This window comes from Phascolarctos cinereus, unplaced genomic scaffold (assembly GCF_003287225.1).
Source record: "Phascolarctos cinereus isolate Bilbo 61053 unplaced genomic scaffold, phaCin_HiC Scaffold_1;HRSCAF=81, whole genome shotgun sequence".
Classification (NCBI taxonomy): domain Eukaryota; kingdom Metazoa; phylum Chordata; class Mammalia; order Diprotodontia; family Phascolarctidae; genus Phascolarctos; species Phascolarctos cinereus.
In genome coordinates, this window is record NW_027555514.1 from 206,408,673 (window position 1) to 206,431,859 (window position 23,187).

The following is a 23,187-nucleotide window of genomic DNA, read 5'->3' on the forward strand; positions in this document are numbered from 1 at the left end:
ATTAAAACAATAATTAGGAGATATTTTGCCCAATTGTATGCCAATAAATCTGACAATATTAGTGAAATGGATGAATATTTACAAAAATATAAATTGCCCAGATTAACAGAAGAAGAGATAGAATACTTAACCCCATTTCAGAAAGAGAAATTGAACAAGTGATCAATGAACTCCCTATGAAAAAATCTCCAGGGCCAGATGGATTTACAAGTGAATTCTAACAAACATTTAAAAAACAATTAATTCCAATAGTATGTAAACTATTTTGAAAAATAGGTGACCAAATCCTTTTTATGATACAAATATGACTCTTATACCTAGACCAAGAAGAGCCAAAACAGAGAAAGAGAATTATAGACCTAATTCTGTAATGAATATTGATGCAAAAAAATAAATAAAATATTAGCAAAGAGATTACAGTAACTGTTTTGTCAAAAGCCTTTTCTGTATCTATTGAGATAATCATATGATTTCTTTTAATTTTGTTATTGATATGGTAAATTATGCTGATATTTTTCCTTATATTGAACCAGCCCTGCAGGAAAGCATAAAGAAATCATATGATTATCTCAATAGATGCAGAAAAGGCTTTTGACAAAATACAGCACCCATTACTATTAAAAAAAACACTAGAGAGCATAAGAATCAATGGAGTTTTCCTTAAAATGGTAAGTAACTTCTATCTAAAACCATCCACAAGCATTACATGTAATGGTGATAAACTAGAAGCATTCCCAATAAGATCAAGGGTGAAAGAAGGATGTCCATTATCACCACTATCATTCAATATTGTACTAGAAATGCTAGCTTTAGCAATAAGAGAAGAAAAAGAAATTGAAGTAATTAGAATAGACAATGAAGAAACAAAGCTATCACTGTTTGCAGATGATATGATGGCATACTTAGAGAAACCTAGAAACTGCTTGAAATAACTAACAACTTTAGCAAAGTTGCAGGATATAAAAGAAACCCATATAGGTCATTGGCATTTCTATATATTATTGACAATGCCTAGTAGCAAGAGATAGAAATTCCATTTAAAGTAACCATAGACAATAGAAAATATTTGGGAGTCTGCCTGCCAAGACAACCTCAGGAACTGTAGGAAAACAATTACAAAACATTTCTTACAGAAATAAAGTCAGATCTAAATAACTGGAAAAATACCAGTTGCTTATGATATGCTGAGCTAATATAATAAAAATGACAATTTTACCTAAATTAATTCACATATTCTGTGCCATACCAAACTATAAAAATTACTTAATAGAACTAGAAAAAATAATAACAAAATTCACCCAGAAGAATAAAAGGTCCAGAGTATCAAAGGAATTAATGAAAAGTAATGCAAGGGAAGGTGGCCTTGTCATACCAGATCCAAATCTGTATTATAAAGCAGCAATCATCAAAATTACTTGGTACTAGCCAAGAAATAGAGTGGTAGATCACATTAAGTATATAGGACACAATAGTCAATGATAATAGTAATCTACTGTTTGACAAACTCAAAGATTCCAGCTTCTGGGATAAGAACTCATTATTTGACAAAAACTGCTGGGAAAACTGGAAAATAATATGGCAGAAACTGGTCATAGGTCAACATCTTATACCATATGCCAAGATAAGGTCAAAATGGGTACATAATTTAGCCATAAAGAGTGATATCACAGGCAAATTAGGAGAGCAAGGAATAGTTTACCTGTCAGATCTATGGAGAAGAGAGGAATTTGTGACCAAACGAGATAGAGAACATTATGAAAAGCAAAATGGATAATTTTGATTACCTTAGATTTGCACAAACAAAGCCAATGCAGCCAGTATTAGAAGGGAGGTAGAAAGCTGGGAAACAATTTTTATAAGCAGCATTTCTGATAAAGACCTCATTTGTAAAATATATAGAGAACTGAATCGAATTTGTAAGAATACAAGCCATTTCTCAATTGATGTCAAAGGATATGAACAGGCAGTTTTGAGATGAGAAAATTAAAACTATCTCTAATCATCTGAAAAAATGCTCTAAATCACTATTGATTAGAGAAATACAAATTAAAACAACTCTGAGGCACTACCTCACACCTATCAGGTTGGATAATATGACAAAAAAGGAAAATGATAAATGTTGGAAAAGATGTGGGAAAATTGGAGCACTAATGCATTGTTGGTGGAGTTGTGAAATGATCCAACCAATTCTGGAGAGCAATTTGGAACTATGTGCAAAGGGCTATAAAACTGTGCATATCCTTTGGTGTAACAATATCACTGCTAAGTTTATGTCTCAAAGAGATCATAAAAATGGAAAAGCACCCACATGTTCAAAAATATTTATAGCAGATCTTTTTATGGTGGCAAAGAATTGGACATTGAGGGAGAGCCCATCAGCTGGGGACTCACTGAACATGTTGTGGTATGTGAATATAATAGAATACTGTTGTTCTATAAGAGATGATGAACAGGCAGATTTCAGAAAAACATGGAAAGTCTTACATGAACTGATACCGAGTGAAATGAGCAGAACCAAGAGAACATTGTACACAGTAACAGCCACATTGTTCGATGACCAACTCTAATAGACTTAGCTGTTCTCAGCAATACAGTGATCTAAGACAATTCCAAAAGACTCATGATGGAAAATGCTATCTACATCCAGAGAAAGAACTGTGGAATCTGAATGCAGATCTAAGCATGATATTTTCTCTTTTTTGTTTGTTTGTTTTTCTTTCTCGTGGGTTTTTTTTCTTTTGTTCTGGTTCTTCTTTCACAACATAACTAATGTTGAAATATGTTTGATATGATTGTACATGCATAGCCCATATCAGATTACATGCCATCTTGGGGAGGGTAAAGGGAAGGGAGGGGGAAAAATTTGGAACTCAAAGTCTTATAAAAGTGAATGTTGAAAACTAAAAATAAAAAGGAAAGAGATGGCACACAAAGACGTGTTTAGAACTCATTCACAAAACATTTGTAAGAAGATGATTGAATATTTCAAAATAGTGTCTCTTTATAAAACAGTGAAGAGCAGTGGAGTGGCAGAGGCTCCTCTAGAAAGCTTGGAATAAAAGCCAACAAAGTCATATGTTCTCAGAAAATGGAGGGAGGGCAACAAATAGTTGCAGAATAGAACATGATTTTCAGCATTAATAATAGTTACGACAAGCATCTTATTAAAACTCTGCTGCTTTGCTGAGCTCTCAAGATAGAAAGAAAGCCAAAACAAACAAACCAAAAAGGGAAAAAAAAGATCTTTCTCATCACAAATAGTAAAGGAACACAGTATTTGGATTCTAATTTTTTTGTTTGTTTTTGTTTTTGTTTTGTTTTGTTTGTTTTTAGGCAGTTGGGGTTAAGTGACTTGCCCAGGGTCACACAGCTAGTAAGTGTCATGAATTCTAATTTTTATATATGGCATTTAACAACATGAAATTGAGAAGTGTGCCTGGATCTTTTGTAAGACTTAGTCTGTTCGGTAGGCCCTAGAAAGAAGACTTTAGAAACAATGAATCAAAATTGCAGGGGCAAATTTAGGCAATGTAAGGAAAAAACTTTCTAGTAATTAGAGATATACCAAAGTAAATGGGTTCTCTCAGGAAGTATAGGTTCATCCTTACCAGAGATCTTTAAGCAAAAGTGAGGTGACCTCTTGTTGGAGAGATTTTTGAGGGAATTCTTGTTCAAGTACAGGTTGGACTAAATAGACTCTGAGGGACCTTCCAACTCTGAGATTCTGTGAATCTAGCCAAATCTATAGAAGAGGGGTGATTTAAGTGACAAGGAGATTCCAAAGAATGCAAAAGGACATCAGCAACTGCTGACCCACGTACTTACATTCTTATGCCTATAAAATTTGTGTGACAATATACTAGGAATATATTATTATAACAGCTAACATTATTCTAGCAATTGACATATATTATCTCCTTGGATCCTCATAACCACCCTGTAAGGTAGGAGCTTCTTGAGAGCAGACTACTTTTTGCCTGCGCTGTGATAGCACATAGTATATGTTACACACTTAATAAGTGCTTGCTGCCTAACAAAAAAGTCACAGTTTAAATGTCTTAGAAGTAAATGTAAACATGTAAAGAAAAAAAATAAAACTTATAAACTGGTTACCATTCAAACAGCCTTCAGAGGAAAATGGAAACAGAAAGTAAATGATCAGTTCAGTAATAAGAAGTATCTTCCCCACCCAACAAAAGTATTGTGACATGAATTTTGTGTATCTTATGGAATCATAGCCTCCTGTTGTTTCACGTTTGGGCCTTTGCACACTCAGTCATTCAGGAAACCATCACAGTTTCTTGCCACAGATCTCTACACAAAGACTATTTCTGTTTCTCTGTTTTACTAAATGTTTCTCTGAATGACTAGGCAAAATGGCCATGCTAGCTGCTTCCTACAGTGGCTTCCCCACCACTGTGCCAGGATGGCTTCCCTAGCCTTTCCCTACAAAAAGCCTGTTCTACTTCCAAGACAGAGACTGACACTTGGGAACATGATGAATATTGGGTAAGTCCCCACTCCTTGAAACAGCAAGCAGAGCTCTTAGGTTCTAGAAAGCTCTCTTGTCAATATTCCCTATGGAGAGGGCCAGAATCAGAGTTATATCCCTCCCTGTGGCTATAAAATTTGAATTCCCTAGCTAAAATCAGCAGAGGCAAACTTGAAATCTGAAAGTATATGTTTAGTCATTTTTTCAGTTGTGTCCAACTCTTCTGATCTCATTTGAGGATTTCTTGGCAAAGATACTAGAATAGTTTACCATTTTTTTCTCCAGTATACTAAAGTATGAGATGTCCCAAAAGTCTTTAAACTTGAATAGCTGTACATCACATCAAAGAAACACTAAGACTTTAAATAGCAAGGATCATTATCCTTTCATCCCAGACAATTATATCACAGTGCCATTCGCAGCAAATATATATCAGTAGCATATACAATCAATCAACAAGAATTTATTAATCACCTAATATGATTTAGATACTGGGTTAGGTGCTGAAGATACAAATACCAAAATTAAATCAATACCCATAGAAAAAAATAATGCAAAGCATCACTTAACAGGTTTATTCAGTGACTAAATGCCTAAATTATATGTGGGACATGTTCCAAGCCCATACCACTTCAGTACAAGTATATCCATTATGCTGAAATCAAACATAAAACATACACACACACACACACACACACACACACACACACACACACACACACACACACAAGCAAAACCTGCAGTGACGATGTCAATAAGCCTATAAAATAAGAAAACATACATAAGCATCTGGGTATCCACAAATAAACAATGTAATGTATAAGTATCAGGCAATCATTTCAGGCACAGCACGTGGGCTAATAAATAAATAGCAAAACAAAAAAGATTCAACAGCACTGCTCAAACATATATAGCTATAAATATGCAATTACATGAATAAACATTAGTATTGTCTGGTTACACTTGTAAAAATTTCTCCAGCTTCACCTGTAACAATATAAATTAGTTTGTTTGCAGGTTGGGTCAACCGAGTTGTCTTGTGTCCTGCTGACCTTTCTGTCCTGAGCCAGTTGATGCAATGGAATGATCATAGTCATGATCATATTTGTAGATCTCCATATTTATACCTGAACTTGTTGAGATCCCAGGCTGGCTATCAATATTTCAAAGTTCTCTTGGTAGTTTCTTTACCATTGAAGTTTCTTTAGCTTAAGTAGGAAAGGTGTCACCTCTGGATTCAGTCTTCTTTCCCTGTCTGACCTACGATTTTTCTCTGTTTGAATATGTGGGAGCGTTGGGCACGTTTATAGGCAGAAGGGTAGCGGTTAGTAAACGAGGAAAGACTGAAGGTCTGTGAGGAAGTAGGGACGATAAGAGTACAATCTGCTGGAGAATATGGAATGGAATGAGATCACTTGTGCATGCCAAGGGGTTTTCTTTGGTAAGGTGAAAGGCCACCTCTTCATGTGAAATAGGAGTGAAGGAGGAGATAGTAGTAGAATGTATCTCAGTTATGTGAGATGAGGAGGAGAGAAGATACAGCTTTTGTTTGTTTTTTAAACCTCCTTAAAATCTGGCCTCTTCATACCTTTCCAGTCTTCTTACACATTGCTCTCCTCCACATGCACTGCAGCAAGTGACACTAGTCCCCTTGGTATTCCTCACGCAAAATACTCCGTCTCTTGACTACTTCGATTTTTACTGGCTGTCTCTCATGCTTAAAATGCTCTCCTTCCTCATCTCCACCTCCCGGCTTCCCTGGTGTCCTTCAATTCCCAGCTATGATTCTACCTTACATGGGAAATCTTTTCTGATTCCCCTTGCCTTCCATTATCCCTCTGTTGACGTCTCTGCAATTTGATAGTGTCAGTCATCCTCTTATCCTGGACATACTCTCTTCTCTCTAGGTTTGGTGTCACTGCTCCTTTTGGTTTACCTGCTTGTTAGTTATTTCCTTCTGTCTTCTTTGCTGTCTCTTCATCTAGGTCATTCCCACTAACTTCAGTGACCCTCATGACTCTGTCTTAGGCCCTCTTCTCTTCACCCTCTGTACTATTTCATTTAGTGATATCAGTTCTATGGATTCAATTATGTTAGATTTATCAATTATGTTTGTCCAGCACTAACCTCTCTTCTGACTTCAGTCTTGTGTCTCTAACTACCTATTAAATATCTCCAACTGGATGTCCTGGAGACATCTTAAACTCATCATGTCTAAAACTGAACTCATTATTTTCCCTATCTACCCCACAAACTGTCCCTTCTTCCTAACCTGACCACCTTCAGTCTTCTTTACAATAGCCTCCATTCTTACTGCCTGAAGATAACAGAGTCATACCAGATAGCTATCACACTGTTTGCTTATGCTGATGCCAGCTTTGCTTGGCATCCCCTTTCCTATTGCCTGTGAGATTCTGGTTTCCTTTTTGTAAAATTATACAATGAAAGAAGTCCCTGTAATTTCTTATTAGATTTCTTGATTATTATTTGGTCTGGCATGATTTTTAGGTTTTTGCCGGAAGAGGTACATAGAAGCTGGGCTGTCTTCCTCATGTCAAGCAGCTTTTTAATTTTTACTGAAAATTTTTGGAACTGCATGTCCATCACTATTTTCTTGCTGCTCATCAAAGAGTGCAAATAAGTTTCCTGTGTACAAGTGGTTATGGTGGTGGTATTGTTTTTCAGTCATTTCAGTCATATCTGACTCTTTGTGACCTCATTTGGGATTTTTATGGCAGATACTAGAATGGTTTGCCATTTCCTTCTCCAGCTTATTTTACAGATGGGGAACTGAGGCAAATAGGGTTGTCCAGGGTCACCTGGCTGGTGTCTGAGGTCAGATTTGAACTCAGGAAGATGAGTCTTCCTGACTTTAGGCCTGACACTCAATCCACTGTGCCATCTTGCTGCTCCTATGGTTGTGGTAAATTGTCTCATTTATAGGGTTCCCGTCATTCTCTGTAGCTATACTATAAATAGGCAAGTTGCCCTTTTGCTCAACAATTTGGTATGGTATAGTTTTCCTTGGACACCAAGGTTCCTCAGCAAAATTCATTCTCCTTGTTGAAGATCTTGACAGTGTACTTGAGCAGCATGCCATCATTTGATTCTGTGAGAGCTCTTCTTAAATTAAGTCATTAATAGTTGGCAGGCTGTTTTTAGCCTCTTGGCCAATAGATATACTGTGTGGGTGTGCGTTTTTTCCCTCTTCTGAAACTCTACAGCATAAAGAAGTAGATGGGTATGACTATCAACAAAACATTAGCAAATATGGTATAAAACTTGTGATATCATTCCTGGTGGAGTAGTGCCCATGTATTAGAAATGCCACTTGTTTCCCCTGAGATTTGTGTTCTAATCTCAGTGTTCTCAATATGGTCAGCACTGTGTGAGTGAAACCCTTGAATAATTAGCCCTTCTCCTTGGGTTCTTGATATCTTCCATTGTTAGCATTTCTTTGAAGAACTTGCATTCAGAATCTCTTCCTTGGTTAGAATGGATGCTAGCAGAGAATCTGTATGATGAGAATATGTCTCCTACCACCTTTTTGCGATTATGGAAGCATTCTGATGACTCGTAGAATATGACTGCATACCTGGTAAAAAAAAAATGTCACCCCTATGATATGACTTTTGTCCTTGCTCTCTCCTTCTGATGTAAAAAGTCAGTGTAGACAAGTTCCAACAGTTTGCTAGACTTGCATTCTCCAAATGTGCAGCATGAGTTATTAGCACTTTCCTTTTGAACGCGTTGGGCACAAGTCTCTCATTTATTAGCTACATCTGTTGCTATTCTGGGGCAGTAAATCTGTTTGTTACTAGTTCCACTGTTCTTGACCATATGTCCCAAATCATCATGTAGTACTTCCATAGCCATAGCATGACATATGGAGGCTAGCACCACTCTTCCTAGTAGTATGGGTGGAACAGGTATAGTCTTTTGCACAGCTCCAACGTCTATCTTTATTTCAATAGTCAAGTGCCTTCTAATGGTTGTTGTCCTTCATTCTCTAAGAGGAACAAAATGACATCACTATGTTAGAGTCAAGTTGCAGTGTATCTGACTGTAACTGATCTGACTAATAAGAGCTCAGAATGCTCTACCACAGGTCAGGCACAAATAGTCCACGTGAATATTCAGGGTAGATTCTCTGAATTTGCACATCTCACATTTCTTTTGAGCTACTTCTGCTATGCTCGTAGAGCACAGCAACTTTTCTGATGAGGACACACCATTCTGGGTGGTCTTGTGCCAATGTTTCCCATGTCACACAGTCAATTCCACAGTTCTTAAGAGAAACCTTGAGAGTATCCTTGTATTGCTTCTTCTGACCACCCTATGAGCTGTTGGGGTGTAAGGTCTGTTCATGGAAGGCTAGTACCCCTGGTGTGAAGGCTATGGAGCCCTTTTCAGGGCTGCTTTCCTCTTTTAATGTCCCCCTGATCCACCTAACTGTCATCTGTGCTTCCAAGAAGCTGCAGCATGCATGCATCCACACCCCAGTAAAACATTTTGGCAGACAGGCTAAACCTGGTTGAAGGTAACCGAGGGGTCTCAAACCTATCAATGAGTTATAGGGAATGTCTACTCCAGGCATGTGAAGACTTCCTCCAGTGGAATAGGTGGATGAAAACAATTTGCTCCAACAGCCATGAAGGCAGCTGAAGCAGGAGCTATGGAGCCTGCTAATAAACAGAACTTGAATTTTTTATCATCACTTTATTGCTTCTTCTTTTGTGTCACTTCTCAGTTCTTAATACTAGTCACCCACAGGAAAGTGGCAAAGAAGACTGGTTTAATGAAACAAGGTTTATATACACTGTTGGCATGTTATGTTGTGGAAGTCCGAAGTTCTCAGTTGCATTACCACTTCTTTTTGGCCCACACTACTGGGTGCTAAACATAGCCTTAATTCCTTCTGTAATTATCAACGTAGCTTCAGAGTTGTGTGGCTTTCAGAACAGGGCATCTATGTTGATATTAGTTTTCCCTGGCAAGTGGTATATGCTGAATTTATAAGGTCTTTGAATTGAGGAGACAACCCACTTCAAAGCCAAGAATTCAACTTTTTGTGTGGAGTAGCAAGTCTTACCATCATCCAAGTCCTCTTCTGATGAATACAGCTGGTTTAGGAGGAAAAAATTGCAAACATAACTTCCATTCAAATAGCCTAGAAGGGATAATAGATCTAGGAAACAAATGATCCAGCATTAAATAGGAAGCAACACAATCTGTGGACAGAAACGGAAAGGAAGGCATTATGGCTTAGGTTTTGTATGTTTCAATCATCCCACAGGTAGTTGTTGTATGCTTGTACTCTCACTCTCTTCTGCACCCACCTTCATGAGATCCTGTAGGAGATGGCTGCAGCGATCAACTCCTGCTGTGATGACTTCTATACAGATATACTCATGATTGCTTCTTTAGCTTCACTGTCTCAGAAGCTTATTCAAGGTCATAGGCAGGGGCCAGAACACCAAAACACTGGGAATGTTCAATAAATCATCCTGTCCCCAACTAGCAAGTGTGTTTGTTCCTGGGCTCCTTAGGGTTTCTGTGTCAGTAGAGAGGCCGAAAATGAGGATTACATGTTATTTACCTCAAGTAAACTATAAACTGTTTAAAGGGAGAGGCTAGTTTGTTTTAGTATTTGTTTCTCCAGTGCCTAGCACATTGTAGCACCCAGTGAGCTCTTAAGAAATACTTGTTGAATTGAATCAGAGTAGCAATTGAAATTCATAGATTTGTATGTATGTATAAATATATTAGAAATGTTATACATAATTATATATAATTCATATATTTTAAATACACACACATATATAGATGTATATATTTTATTTTTACATCACCTTCATTCGCCAGCATTTTCTTCCTCTTCTATCCAAGGAACTCTCTTTAATCTATCAATCAAGCAGCAAACATTTATTAAGTTCCTACTTTGTGTCAGAGATTAGTACTCTTTTTTATATAGAGATACTTCTCTGGGAGAGGGAGTAGGAGGAATGCTGACAGAAGCTATGCTGATACAAAAAGCCAGAATATGTCAACAAAATTTTGTAAAATGGAGGGGAAGCTAGGTGGCTTAGTGGATAACAGCACCAGCCCTGCAGTCAGGAGGACCTGAGTTCAAATGTGGCCTCAGATCAAACACTTGACACTTACTAGTTGTGTGACCCTGGGCAAGTCACTTAACCCTAATTGCCTAAAAAAATGTAAAATGAATAAACTTTTCAAAAAGAACATTGTTAGGAAAATTGACATTTAAGTTTATATTTTGTTTTTTGTATTTTTAATGTTTGTATGTGACACTTTAGTTGATTATAAAAAGGTTGGACTTGTAACTTAATTGTCCTAGCATTTTCCACAGTGTTCTGCATGTAATACATGCCTAATAAATGCTTATGTCTGCATTAACTGTAACATTTTAACAAAATATTCTTGCTATCTTTGTCATTTTTGTACAAGAGAAAAGAATTGAAAAGCTTGTTCTTTTCCATTTGTCAGATTGGTATACACACATATATACACATAAAACTAATTCCAGACTCCTATGAGGAAAAACATAATGTATAAAATATACTGAATCATAAGTCTAACACTGCATACTTTAATTAGTCCATTTTAGAAAGAGTGAGGGTCCTTTCCTTCAGGGAAAATTCAAACTAAACAGTTTGAACACCTTCTTATATTTGTGATTTCCACTGTTGTAATGGAAACTGGGGTGTATGGGGTTTTCAAGGAAAACTAGCACTTCTAGTCTGAAGACTTACTGAGCCCTTTTCAGGGCTGCTCATCCACTTTTGGTGTCCACCTGGCACTCAACTCTGGCTCTGAAACGTTGTAGCATGCATAACAGCCGCATTGTGGTAAAACTGTCTCTGCAGATGGACTAAACCCAGGCCTGAAAGTCATTGGTGAGTTAGGGGGATATCTACCCCAAGCATGTGAAGACTTCCCAGGGAAGAATGGGCAGATGAAAACAATTTGTTCCAACGGCCATGAAGGTAGCTGAAGCAGGTGCTGTGGAGCACTTAGACTTTGGTCAGACACCAAAGACGCTAATGTCATTAACTGCATCCTGGGCCATTACCAGTCATCCTGACTTTTGTCTTGCCACTGGACTTTGATGACTCTAAAAGAGAGAGTGAGGCTGGTCATTTTTGTTATTTGCATTGCTGTGGTCATTTTTTATATTGCTTTCTTGGTTCTGCAAATAACAAAAATGAAACTGAAAACTGAGAAGCTTGGACCTGAAGAACAATTGAAAAAATGCATTTCCCTACCCTTCTTTGCAGAAGTGGTAGAAAATGACAATGGAATATTACAGATATTCTCTGTCTTAGTTGATGTATTGGTTTTGCTGAACTGCCTTTTCTGTCTTTTAAAAAAATTAGGCAGGGTCAAAAAAGAGAGAATGGAATAAATGGGGAGTAGGATAGGATGAAGGGAAATAAGTTTTTCACAACAGGACTAGTATGGAAGTGTTTTGCATGACTACACATCTATAACTTGTATCGAGATGCTTGCCTTTTCAGTGAGGGTGGGTGGGGAGGGAGGAAGGGAGAAAATTTGTAACCCAAAGTTTTAAAAACATATGTTAAAAAAGTTAAAGTAAAAAAAATTTTTTAAATTAGGCAGTATACTAAGCACTTAACAAATATTATCTCATATGATCCTCACAACAACCCTGGGAGGTAGGAACTATTAATGTTCCCATTTTACAGTGGAAGAAACTGAGGCAAACAGAGATTGGATGATTTGCCCAAAGTCACACAGCTAGTGTCTGAGGTAGGATTTCAAATCAGGTCTTTCTGACTCCACACCCAGCACTCTGTCCACTGAGCCACCTTGTTGCCTCTGTCTTAGCTATTGCTGCCCCCCAGAGAGTTCAGTATGTTAGTTTTCTGTGGTGACTGCCAAAAGGATATTTTAATTTTGAAAATATGTGTTTTTAAAAAATCCTATATTAGTAAAGTTGGTCTTACATGTGTTTTATATTCCATGAGTGTATATTGCTTTTTAAAACCAGAATTTGCTTTAGGCTTAGCCTATAATACTGAGATGAGAAATGCCTTCTCCTGTAGGAGATTAGCTTTGAAAAGAGAGTGTCCGGGGCAGCTAGGTGGCACAGTAGATAGAGCACCGGCCCTAGATCAGGTGAACCTGAGTTCAAATTTGGCCTCAGACACATAACACTCACTAGCTGTGAGACTCTGGGCAAGTCACTTAACCCCAATTGCCCTCAGAAAAATAAAAAAAAACAAAAAAACCAGAAGAGCATGGCTAGGCCTTCTGAGTAAAAGGAGGAGCAGCCTTTGGAGGATTCAGAGGAGGGAATTGACATGGCCATGCTTTATGAATAACACTTTGGCACCCGTGTGGGGGATCGGAGAAGGGAGAAACTTGAGGCAGAAGGCCAGTTAAGAGGTTATTGTAGTTATATAGGAAAGAGCCTGAAATAGAGTGATAGCTGGGAATGGAGAGGAGATAAATGCAAGAGATATTGTGAAGGTAGAAGCAATAGGATTTGGCAATTGACTAGAAAATAGCCCTGAAGTTTTATTTCATATTCATCAGATTGGTAAAGATGATTTTTTGAAAAATGGAAGCAGTCAGTGTTTGAAGGGCTATGGGAGGACAGATATTCTATTATACTATTGGCAGTATTGTGATTTGATGCTGGATGCTGGAAAACAATTTGAAATTATGCAATTAAAATCACTAACCTATTCATACCCTTCAACCCAATTATTCCATTATTGAATATGTAGCTCAAAGAGGTCAATAACAGAAAAAGGCCCTATGTATAACAAAATAATCATAACAAGAATCTTTGTTGTAGCAAAACAAAAAAATACAAAAACCCCTGGATATAAAAGGGGTGAGTATAAATTGCGGATTTAGCTGAACAAATTGTGGCATATGAATGTAATAGCACAGTAATAATAATGATGGTTGCATAGAGTTTTTAAATTTGCAAAGCATGTTGTGCATATTATCTTATTTGATCCTCACAATCATCCTGTGAGATAGGTATGGCATTATCCTCATTTATGGATGAGTAAATTGAGGCTCAGAACACTTTTCAGTAGTCACAGGTAGTAAATGTCAAAGATAAGATCTGAACCCAGGTCTTCCTAGCCTAGAACTCTCCCTGTGTTAAGCTTCTAAAGGTCACAATGGAAAAGGACAGGTATCAAAGTTATTGGATGCCACCAATTCCACCCAAATTTTAATGTTTCTTCAGAAGGACATAGAGATAAAAAGAACTTTGGAAATGTGTAATAAATTACTATAATGTGAAGAAAAAGTTTGCATTCCTTCTTTAGTTTTTGCTGAAACAAATTAAAATCTATTAAAATATATAAACAAGATGTAATTAAAAGACTTTTCCTCCCCCCCCCCCCATAGGTCTCAAGGGAAGAAAGAAGAAGCTATCATCTTTTTAAAAGATTCCGTCAAATTTGGCCCAGAGTTTGCAGATGCTTATTCAAGCCTGGCTTCACTGTTAGCTGAGCAGGTAACCAGTTTCTTTTCCTTCAATACTTTAATTATCTATGATTTCATCCATGTTAAACACTAGACAAATCTCTGTCTCCTGTTCTTATCATACCTTCCCTGGTATCCTTGTATTTCTTCTATGATGAGAGAATTTTTCTGTTTTGGCTCTATTGCTGCCATTTGTTTGAGGCAGCAAGCCACATCACTAGCTAGAGAATGCAGAATCAAGATGACATCAAACTTTAGCTATGTGATTAACTGGTTAGTGATAACAATTCATAAATCAGTTTTATTCTGTCTATTTACTCAAGATGAGCATGTGAAGTAACTAGGTATAGTTCATGGTTAGTATGCAAATTCTAGCTATATCCCTAGTGTTTACTGACCAATTTATAATTTTATCAGATATAAATCTTTTCTTCTGCTCTGTCCTTGATGTGTGGATCTTTACCTTTCCTTTCTGCTGTCTGTCAAATTACATTGTTTCTGTCTTGCTGATGTAACTAAGACCTATATAAAATTGCTGAAACTTAGGCTTAGGACTCATTGTTTTTTTTATACCATAAGTCTATGCTGAGTATACAATAAACTAGTTATTAAAATGTTTCTGTATATGATAAGCATAATTGGCAATAGTACCTATCAACAAATCCTTGGACAATTTTCATGTCACTTCAAATAATTTTATGCCACTTCATGTTGACTTTGCTTAGAATGTACTATTTGTCTTACCTCCAAGTCCCTCCTTTCCTTCAAGACTCAACATGTCACATCTTTCATGAAACCTTTCCTGACCCCATCCCCATCCCTACCTGAAGGAATAACTCACTCTTTAAATTTTCAGAGCACTTTGCTTAAATTCTTCCTTTGCATCTCTCTCTCTCTCTCTCTCTCTCTCTCTCTCTCTCTCTCTCTCTCTCTCTCTCTCTCTCTCTCTCTCTCTCTCTCTCTCTCTCTCTCTCTTTCTCTCTCTCTCTCTCTATTGTATCATGGTTATATTATGTATGTTTTCCCTTATTCTTCTATTAGATTGTAAGCTTCTGCCAAGCTGCTTTCTAATCATATCTTTGTATCCTCAGTGCCCAGCATAACATCTTACATAAAGTAGGTGCTCAATAAATATTGAATTATAAGTGCTTTTTCCAGGGTACCTTACAGACTCCCTGTTGTATTTAAAGATATAAATACTCCATATATATATATATATATATGATGTATTTAAGACCTTTACAAAATTTAAAGTGATATATAAATATCAGTTGTTGCTAGTATATTGTTATCTTCCTATATGTCCTCTTATGTTTGTGTGTTTCAAAATCTTATGGAGACCATATTTTCTATTATTCTTTTAAGTATATTAATCATTTAAAATATGATCGTGTCATGCTAAAACTTGGCACATATTAGATATGTAATAATTTTTGTTGAATTGAATTCATGTGTATTAGGCATTATGTGTATATACATGTATACACGTATGCTTTCTGTTAAAATCATTTAGCAAATACGACAATAGGAAAATGAGTATTCACTTATAAATAGATTCTTTATCAAATTGTAAACTTCATGTGAGCAGGGATAATGCTTTATTCAAATTTTGTTTTTTCCCCAGTGCCATGTGCATTACTTTTTCTATGTTATGTCCCTAATAAATGTCTTCTGAATTGGACTACTTGCTATAACACCAATTTTTTTTTTGCTGATTATTATCTAACTTCAAAAATTTCACTAATTAGGATTAATCATAGGGAAGGATGTTCATAGAATTAATGAGAAATGTAGGCTATAGAATATTTCTAAAACTGCAGTTTTCAAGTATAAACTTAACTCTTCATATTGTCCCCTCCCCTAAAAAAACCTGACTCTCATTCTTGACTTCCCTCTTTTTGTTAATGATAACACAGTTCTCCCAGTTTCCCAAGCTTTAAACCTTGTAATTACATGAATTTTCCTTCTCTACAAACCTCTCCCTCGTATCCAAACAGTCACCACATCCCCATTAATTCTCCTATGAAAACATCTTCATCCATAGATGCCTTTTATCGTCCCCAGTCTGGTTCTTCTTCTAATCCACCTCACACACAAACACCAGACTAATCTTCCTAAAATGCTGCTTTCATTCTTTTTACTTTATAACTCAAAAACCTTCAGTTACCCTCAGGAATGTGAAGAAAAAAATCGAATCTTCTCATCTTGTTATTCAAGGTTCTTCATGATCCTGTCACAAACTATTCTTCCTGTTTTATTCTTTTCCATGTCCCACTCATACCTAGTAAGCCTTTAAAATCACTCTAACCTGAAGTGCCCTTTGCTTCTTTTAAATCTCACCAAATTATGATGAGAAAGACTATTTGTAAATCCTAACATAGGGCCTAGAGTTAGGAAGACCTGAGTTCAAATCTCGCCTTAGACACTTTTTAGCTGTGTGACCCTGGGCATGTCACATAACTCTGTTTGCCTCCATTTTCTCATCTGTAAAATGAGGATAATAATAGCACCTACCTCCTATGGTTGTTGTGAAGAATAAATGAGATGATTGTAAAGCACAAAGCCTGGGGCATAGTAAGCAGTATGTAAATATTATTATTATTATTATAGCACTGTCTAAATATGAGCTAGTAGTGACACTATCACAAAAGTTTTAATTCCTTCACTAATAGTGCATTAGTATGCTTATCTTTCCATAGCCTTTCCTATATTGACTATTCCCATCTTTCATAATCTTTGCTAATTTATTGACTATGAGATAAAACCTCAAGGTTTTTTTCAATTTTCATTTCTGTTATTAATGATAAAAAGAAAGGCCAAAACATTTTGTAACAGCACTTTGTTTGCAGTAGCAAAGATCTAGTTATACATTAGATCCCCATAGACTAGGGAGTGCCTAAAGAAGCTATGGTACATGAATACTACTGTTCTGTGAGAAATGGTGAGTATGAAGCAGGAAAACAATATATACAATAACAGCAACATTGTAAGATAATCAGCTTTGAAGTAACTCTGGTAGACATAGTGACCACCTCTAGATAGAGAGCTGATGTGCAAATTGAAGCATATTTTCTTCTCGTTCTTTTTGGACATGGCTAATGTGGGAGTTTGTTTTGAATGACTATCAATATGTACAAATGGGTTTTATTTTTCTTGCTTTCTTAGTGAGATGGGGAAAAAAAAGGGAAGAGAGATTTCACAACTGAAAATAAAATAAAATTCAATTGGGGCAGCTGGGTGGTGCAGTGAATAGAGCTCTGGCCTTGGAGTCAAGAGGACCTGAGTTCAAATCCAGCCTCAGACACTTCACACTTACTAGCTATGTGACCCTGGGCAAGTCACTTAACCTTGATCACCTCACCAAAAAAAAGGCAAAATAAAATAAAATTGAATTAAGAAAATTAAAAAATGATAAATACAAAGAAGCATGGTAAGACAAGTGAGCTGATACAAAATGAAGAAAGCAAAATCAGAAAAACAATTTGTATGACTACAGCAATGTAAAGGGGAAAGATCCACACAACAAAACAATTGAAACTTAATATGGTGAAATTATAATGGCCGAGGGGATGATTGCCACCATTACATGGGGAATACTTTCCTGCTATAGCTATCATAAGGACACAATACTGATTTCTGTTAGTGGTTGGAAAAGAATTATAAAAAGCAACATAATCTATATATACCACATTTTGAGAAACTGCACTACAGTTAAGCCCACCCATCACAATCATGCCATCGTGATCATTGTTTTTACAAGTTATAAATGTGAAAATTATAGAGTACTTTATCAATAAGTACATTTATAGGGTAGGGACTAGACTATGATTTCATTGCTATAAGGTATTCCCAGAAGAGAAAAATTCCTCTATCAATGGTTAGCAAGATATAGTTTTTGAGTTACTAACCAAGCCAATATATGTCATAGGCAGAACTTGAATGAAGGTCTTCCTGGCTCCCAGACCAAATCTCTATTTCCTATGCCATGCTGCTTCTCTAAACATTTCTGTTGTATGTATTACTTTTTTCAGGTGTAATATAAATTGTATTAATTTTTTAATTTTATATGAATAAAATACAAGCTATGAAAATTATTTGCATAGATTTTTTCATGAAAAGTGTAGGATGTAACTATTTTGTTTTCATTTCTTTTTTGTAAAAGGAAAATTTTTACATAAAGTTTGGAAACCACCACATTAAAATAAGACAGCCATTCTGGGTTGATTGCAAGTATTATTGTATTTTACTTATTTAAGCTTTTGAATAGTTTTAATAGAAAATGAGAATTTATGGGATCGTAATCTGTTCCTGTATCAAAAGGTCATGATATTTTTATCTTTCACTTTTTAGAAGTTATATCATAATGCTACCAGACATATTTTTAAAAGTCATCAAAATATTGAAAGTAACTTTCTTTACATTTTTTGGACATTTTCAAAAAATAAATCCAAAAGTTGAATAAGGCATACCAAACTCCAAAGGTGGGCATAAATAAAAACTCAAGGACTAGATGGATTTACATGTGAAAATTGCATTATTTCAAAGGAAGGAAGGAAAGAAGCATTTTTTGAAGACCTACTATGTGCCAGGCATTGCGCTAAGTGCATTATAGGTATTATCTCATTTGATTCGCACAACAACCCTCAGAGGTTATTGTTCCTATTTTACAGCTAAGGAAACCAGGGAATATAGAGGTTAAGTGACTTGCCCAAAGTCACATAGCAAGTAAGTGTCTGAGATATGATTTGTTTTTTTTAATTAATTTATTTATTTATTTTTAGTTTTCAACAATCACTTGCATGAGCTTTTGAGTTTTAAATTTTCTCCCCCTTCCTCTCCACCTCCCTCCTCAAGATGGTGTGCAATCTGATAAAGACTCTACATGTACATTCCTATTAAGCCCATTTTCACATTAGTCATGTTGTAAAGAAGAATTAAAACCAATAGGAAGAACCGCAAGAAAGAAAAAAATGAAACAAAACAGAAGAAAAAAAAGAACAAATAGCATGGTTCGATCTGCATTCAGACTCCATCAAGTCTTTCTCCAGATGTGGATAGCATTTTCCATCATGAGTCTTTTGGCATTGTCTTTGCTGTAAAAAATTGTTTCTCAGCTTTCTGTTTTCCTTCTAATCTTGGTTGCATTGGTTTTGTTTATGCAAAACCTTTTTAATTTGATATAATCAAAATTATGTATTTTATATCTCATAATAATCTCTGCCTCTTGTTTGGTCATAAATTCTTTCCTCCTCCTTATATCTGCTTTCCTTGCTCTCCTAATTTATTTATTGTATCACCTTTTATGTCTAAGTCATTTACCCACGTTGACCTTATCTTGGTATATGGTGTAAGATGTTGGTCTAAACATCCAGTTTCTACCAGCCTGCTTTCCAGTTTTCCCAGCAGTTTTTTTCAAGTAGTAAGCTCTTATCCCAGAAGCTCAGGTCTTTGGGTTTATCAAAAATTAGATTACTATGATCATTTACCACTGTGTCTTCTGTACCTAATCTATTCCACTGATCCACCACTCTATTTCTTAGGCAGTACCAAATACTTTTGATGATTGACACTTTATAATATAATGTTAGATCTGTTATAGCTAGATCTGTTAAAGCTAACTTGCTTTGTATGTTTTTTCATTAACTCTCTTGATATTCTTGACCTTTTGTTCTTCCAGATGAATTTTGCTATAATTTTTTTCTATCTCTATAAAATAATTTTCGGTAGTTTGGTTGGCATGGCACTGGATAAGTAAATCATTTTATGTAGAATTGTCATTTTTATTATATTAACTCAGCCTACCCATGAGCAATTGATATTTTTCCAACTGTTTAGATATGACTTTATTTGTGTGAAAAGTTTTTGTAATTTTGTTCCTTGATTGATCTTGGCAGATAGACTCCCAAGTATTTCATATTGTCTAGAGTTATTTTAAATGGAATTTCTCTTTCTATCTCTTCCTGCTGGGCTTTATTGGTCATATATAGAAATGCTGATGATTTATGTGGATTTATTTTATATCCTGCAACTTTTCTGAAGTTGTTAATTATTTCAAGTAGTTTTTAGTTGATTTTCCAGGCATATCATCTGCAAAGAGTGATAGTTTTGTTTAATCATTGCCAAATCTAATTCTTTCCATTTCTTTTTCTTCTACTACTGCTTAAGTTAACATTTCTAGTGCAGTACTGAGTGAAAATGGTGATAATGGACATCCTTATTTCACCCTTGATCTTCTTAGGAAGTCTTTTAGTTTATCCCCATTACAGACAGTGCTTGCTAATGGTTTTTGATAGATACTGCTTATCATTTTAAGGAAAACTCTATTTATTCCTATGCTTTCTACTGTTTTAGTAGGAATATGTACTGTATTTTCTCAAAAGCTTTTTCTGTATCTATTGAGATAATCATATAATTTCTGTGATTTTGCTATTGATATGGCCAATTATGCTGATAGTTTTGCTAATATTGAATCAGCTCTAAATTTCTGGTATAAATGCCACTTGGCCATAGTGGGATCCCAGTCATATATTGCTGTAATCTCTTTACTAATATTTTATTTAAAATATTAGGGAATATTAGGGAAATTGGTCTGTAGTTCTTATTCTCTGTTTTGGATCTTCCTCATTTAGGTATTAGCACCGTATTTATGTCATAAAAGGAATTTGGGAGGACTTCTTCTTTGCCTACTTTTCCAAAAAGTTCATATGGTATTAGAATTAATTGTTTTTTAAATGTTTGGATGAATTTACTTGTAAATCCATCTGGCCGTGATGATTTTTTTCTTAGGGAGTTCATTAATGGCCTTTTCAATTTCTCTTCCTAAAATGGGGTTATTTTAGTATTCTATTTTCTCCTCTGTTAATCTGGGCAATTTATATTTTTGTAAATATTTGTCCATTTTACTTAGATTGTTAGATTCATTGGCATAAAATTGGGCAAAATAGCTCCTAATTATTGCTTTAGTTTCTTCTTCATTGGAGGCAAATTTACCCTTTTGATTTTTTGATACTGGCAATTTGTTTTTTTCTTTCTTTTTTAAAAATCAAATTAACTAAAGGTTTATGTATTTCACTGGTTCATTTTTTCCCCATAAAACTAGCTCTTAGCTATATTTATTAGTTCAATGACTTTCTTACTTTCAATTTTATTAATCTCTCCTTTGATTTTCAGACTTTCCAATTTGGTGTTAATTGGGGATTTTTAATTTTTTTCTAGCTTTTTTAGTTACATGCCCAATTTATTGTTCCTCTCATTCTCTATTTTATTGATGTAAGCATTTATAGATATAAATTTTCCCCTAAGTACTGCTTTGGCTACATCCCATAAATTTTGGTATGTTGTCTCATTATTGTCTTTCTTTTTGATGAATTTACTGATTGTTTCTATGATTTGTTCTTTGACCCAATCATTAGATTATTTAGTTTCCAATTAATTTTTAATCTGTCCTTCCATAGCCTTTTATTAAATGTAATTTTATTGCATCATGATCTGAAAACGATGGATTTAATATTTCTGCCTTTCTCCATATGATTGTGAGGTTTTCCTGCCCTAATACGTGGTCAGTTTTTGTGTTGGTGCCATGTATTGCTGAGAAAAAGTTATATTCTTTTCTTTCCTCACTCAGTTTTCTCCACAGATCTATCATATCCAACTTTTAAAAAATTCTATTTACCTCAACTTCTTTCTTGTTTATTTTGTGGTTAGATTTATTTATTTCTGAGAGAGGAAAGTTGAGGTCCCCCCACTAGTATAGTTTTAATGTCTATTCCTTCTGTAACTCATTTAGCTCCTTTAGAAATTTGGATGCTATACCATTTGGCACAAAAAGTTTTAGTATTGATAATTACTTCATTGTCTATGGTACCTTTTAGCAAGATGTATTTTCCTTCCTTGTCTTTTTTTAATTAGATCTATTTTTGCTTTTACTTTGTCTGAGATCATGATTACTACATCTGCTTTTTTTTGTTCATCTGAAGCATAATATATTCTGCTTCAGCCTTTTACCTTTATTCCATTTGTATCTCTTTGCTTCAAATGGGTTAAGTAAACAACATTTAGTAGAATTCTGTTTTTTAATCCACTCTGTCATCCACTTTCTTTTTATGACAGAGTTCATCCCATTCATATTCACAGTTAATATTACTAACTCTGTATTTCCCTCCATCCTGTTTTCTCCCCGTTTATACTTCTCTCTCTCTCTCTCTCTCTCTCTCTCTCTCTCTCACTCTCTCTTTCTCTCTCTCTCTCCTTCTCTCCCCTTTCATATGACTATAGATAGTTTTAATTTCTTCATCTGAAACTGCCTGTTCATATCCTTTGACCATTTATCCTTTGGAGAATGGCTTGTATTCTTATAAATTTGACTGAGTTCTCTATATATTTTAGAAATGAGGCCTTTATCAGAGACACTGATTGTAGAATTTCTTTCCCAGTTTTCTGCTTCCTTCCTAATCTTGGTTGCATTAGCTTTGTTTGTGCAAAAACCTTTCAATTTAACATGATCAAAATTATCCATTTTGCATTTCATAATGTTTATAGAGATATAGTTGTTAAAAGATACAAGTATCATCCTCCCATATTAAGGATGTAAATTGTTTGACCTTATTAAATAGCATGTTTTTTTTCCTTTCCTGTTTACCTTTTTTATGCTTCTTTTGAGTCTTGTATTTGAAAATCAGATCTTCTGTTTAGTCCTGGTCTTTTTGTCAGGAATGTTTAAATGTCTCCTAATTTCATTGAATGTCCATTTGCCCCCTGAAAGTTTATGCTCAATTTTGCTAGGTTGTTGATCCTTGGTTGTAATTCTTGCTCCTCTGCTTTCTGGAATACCATATGCCAAGCCTTCTAATCCTTTAATGTAGAAGCTGCTAAATCCTGTGTAATCTTGATTGTGACTCTGTGATATCTGAATTGTTTCCTTCTGGCTGTTTACGGTATTTTCTCCTTGGCCTGAGACTTTATGAATTTAGCTCTAATATTCGTGCAAGTTTTAATTTTGGAATTTCAAGAGGTGATTGGTGGAGTCTCTTAATTACTATTTTACCCTCTGCTTCTAGGATACCAGGCAGTTTTCTTGATAATTTCTTGAAAGATGCTGTCCAGGCTCTTTTTTTGATTATGGCTTTCAGGTAGTCCAATAATTCTTAAATTCTCTCTCCTGGATCTCTTTTCCAAGTCAGTTGTTTTTCCAACATTTCCAAAAT

The 23,187-nt window shown here is 35.4% G+C and overlaps 1 protein-coding gene across 5 annotated transcripts in view; it reads left to right on the forward strand.

Annotated features, from left to right (window-relative positions):
* TMTC1 (transmembrane O-mannosyltransferase targeting cadherins 1) overlaps positions 1–23,187 on the forward strand; it is a 320,486-nt gene that overhangs the window by 245,682 nt on the left and 51,617 nt on the right. For all 5 annotated transcript variants that reach the window (XM_020975836.2, XM_020975837.2, XM_020975835.2 and 2 more), the window contains one exon: positions 13,907–14,015. In XM_020975836.2, the coding sequence (XP_020831495.1) occupies positions 13,907–14,015 (109 nt within the window). The remainder of the gene's footprint in view (positions 1–13,906; positions 14,016–23,187) is intronic.